General features: G+C 30.5%; 1 protein-coding gene across 1 annotated transcript in view; it reads left to right on the plus strand.

The window, feature by feature from the left end:
- Positions 1 to 485: 485 nt before the first annotated feature.
- LOC108694230 (tryptophan--tRNA ligase, mitochondrial) overlaps positions 486 to 2,244 on the plus strand; it is a gene marked incomplete at its 3' end in the record, with an annotated part of 2,145 nt that continues 386 nt past the window's right edge. The window contains exons 1-5 of the mRNA XM_018203594.1: positions 486 to 723; positions 928 to 1,095; positions 1,164 to 1,426; positions 1,683 to 1,804; positions 1,905 to 2,175. Of these exons, the coding sequence (XP_018059083.1) occupies positions 640 to 723; positions 928 to 1,095; positions 1,164 to 1,426; positions 1,683 to 1,804; positions 1,905 to 2,175 (908 nt within the window). The remainder of the gene's footprint in view (positions 724 to 927; positions 1,096 to 1,163; positions 1,427 to 1,682; positions 1,805 to 1,904; positions 2,176 to 2,244) is intronic.

The following is a 2,244-nucleotide window of genomic DNA, read 5'->3' on the forward strand; positions in this document are numbered from 1 at the left end:
TGTCAATACCTATAATTCTTTGCAATTAAATTCTTTACATTTAAAATAAATGACAGGTTCTGCAAATTTTAAGTAATTCAAAATTCTTAGTAATGTAAGTTTTTTTTATTACGATTCTCGAAACGTTTTTTTCTGTTTATTATCCCTCGTAGTTTGATGGAAATTAAGTTGAAACCAACTTTGTCTTTTGCAAATGTACGATTGTTGAAATACGGTTCTCTTCAAAGTGTTTGTTAAAATGCGCATAAGATTTCGAAAATTTCAAAATTTGAAAGACCGTTTGTGATTGGCTGAAGCATTTGACAAGAGTGACGCAACGATTAATTTTCACTTGCGCTTGCTGCACACATTTTTTTATATATCAATTTATTATTATTAGACCATAATAAAATTATGTTCTTTGTGAGCTGTTCTGTATTATTATGCTTTCTACATCTAAAATAAAATAAATAATTAAATCTTAGATAAAAAAGAGGAAAGATGAAGATGTAAAAAGTGCAGTTACAAAGAACGAATCTTTAATACAGTGTAAACAATCTATTCATTGTTGCTCGTTGTCGATCGCAGAGTTCTAAATCTCATAATCGGGAACGCTTAACCTCACATTCAATATTAATAAAGTCGATATTTATTTAAAACATGCTGAAAATATTACGAGCTGCTGCTCATTCGGAAAGAACTTGCGCAGCAAAATCTGAGGGACTCAGAAAATGTAGTAGTCAGGTTCGATCATGTTTCTAACCTCTCTCTACCTGAAACAATTGTTTTTGACATGTAAAGTTTAGTATTTAATCAATTATATAAACGTGTTTATAAAGCACTTTAAGGATTATTATTACATTTTATGGAAAGTATTGATTACGTTAATTATTTAATCAAATTGGTTATCAATTTTTACATTCATTACATATTTTTTTTATTTTGCAGGCAACACAAACTAAATATACAAAGAGGATATTCTCCGGAATTCAGCCTACAGGAAGTGTGCATTTAGGAAATTATTTTGGTGCCATTTGGAGATGGGTAGAGTTACAGAACTCCAATGAAGCAGTTCTGTGCAGCATAGCAGATCTGCATTCCATTACTTTGCCGCAAGTAAAATAACAGCAGATTAAGTTCCTATACTCCGGCATTATTGTCTGCTGACAATATACAATTTGTAGAATCCACAAAAATTGAGGGAAAATACCCTGCTAATGACTGCAACACTGATAGCATGTGGCATAGACTATAAAAGGAGTATTTTGTTCCAACAATCCAAAGTATCAATGCACACAGAACTGTGTTGGATCTTAAGCAGTATTACGACTATGGCAAGGCTAGCGCACCTACCACAATTCAAGGAGAAAAGCGAATCCTTAAAAAATGTACCTCTAGGCTTATATATCTATCCTGTTTTACAGGCAGCTGATATATTATTGTATAAGCAAGTATCTTGATATTAAATGTAGGTTAGGTAATTGTTTATTGTCAGTACTTCAGGAAGTTGATTATGTATCTTAAAACAAGATGAAAAAGATAGGGAATAAATCTAGAATCGAAAACATGAATACATAATGTAATAGATGTTTACTTTAGAGTTTATTAAATTGACCTTCTGAAGTATTGATATAATTAAAAATTATGATTTTTATGCAGTACAATAAAATTAGCATGTATATAATTAAAATTTTTTTTTTTAGAGCAACGCATGTTCCAGTCGGACAAGATCAAGCTCAACATATTCAATTGGCACAAGACTTAGTACAGATTTTTAACAGACAATTTGGACAAACCTTTCCAATACCACACACTCTTATTAGTGGCAAGTTTTTAAACTAGTAATTTTTGAAATTTAATCTTGTTATTTTAAATTTTAATTTTGAAAATATCTTTATTAACATTTAAAATTTTTATACTTTAAGATGGTCCGAGCCAGAGAATCAAGTCTCTACGTGATCCTGCAAAAAAAATGTCAAAATCACACACAGATTTTAAGTCCAGGTTAAATCTCTTGGACGAACCAGATGAACTGTTAGAGAAAGTGAAAAAGGCTGTGACTGACTTTACATCTGAAGTGACTTATGACCCAGAAAAACGACCAGGAATAGCTAATTTAATTAATATACACTCTTTGTTTACTGGACAGACGACGGAGAAAATATGTGAGGAAGCTGTAGGTTTAAATACAGGACAGTAAGTACTTAACAATCATTATATCTTTTTCGGTATTTATATAGAAAAAAAAAAAAATATATATATATA

The sequence above is a fragment of the Atta colombica genome, unplaced genomic scaffold (genome assembly GCF_001594045.1).
Source record: "Atta colombica isolate Treedump-2 unplaced genomic scaffold, Acol1.0 scaffold12, whole genome shotgun sequence".
NCBI lineage: Eukaryota > Metazoa > Arthropoda > Insecta > Hymenoptera > Formicidae > Atta > Atta colombica.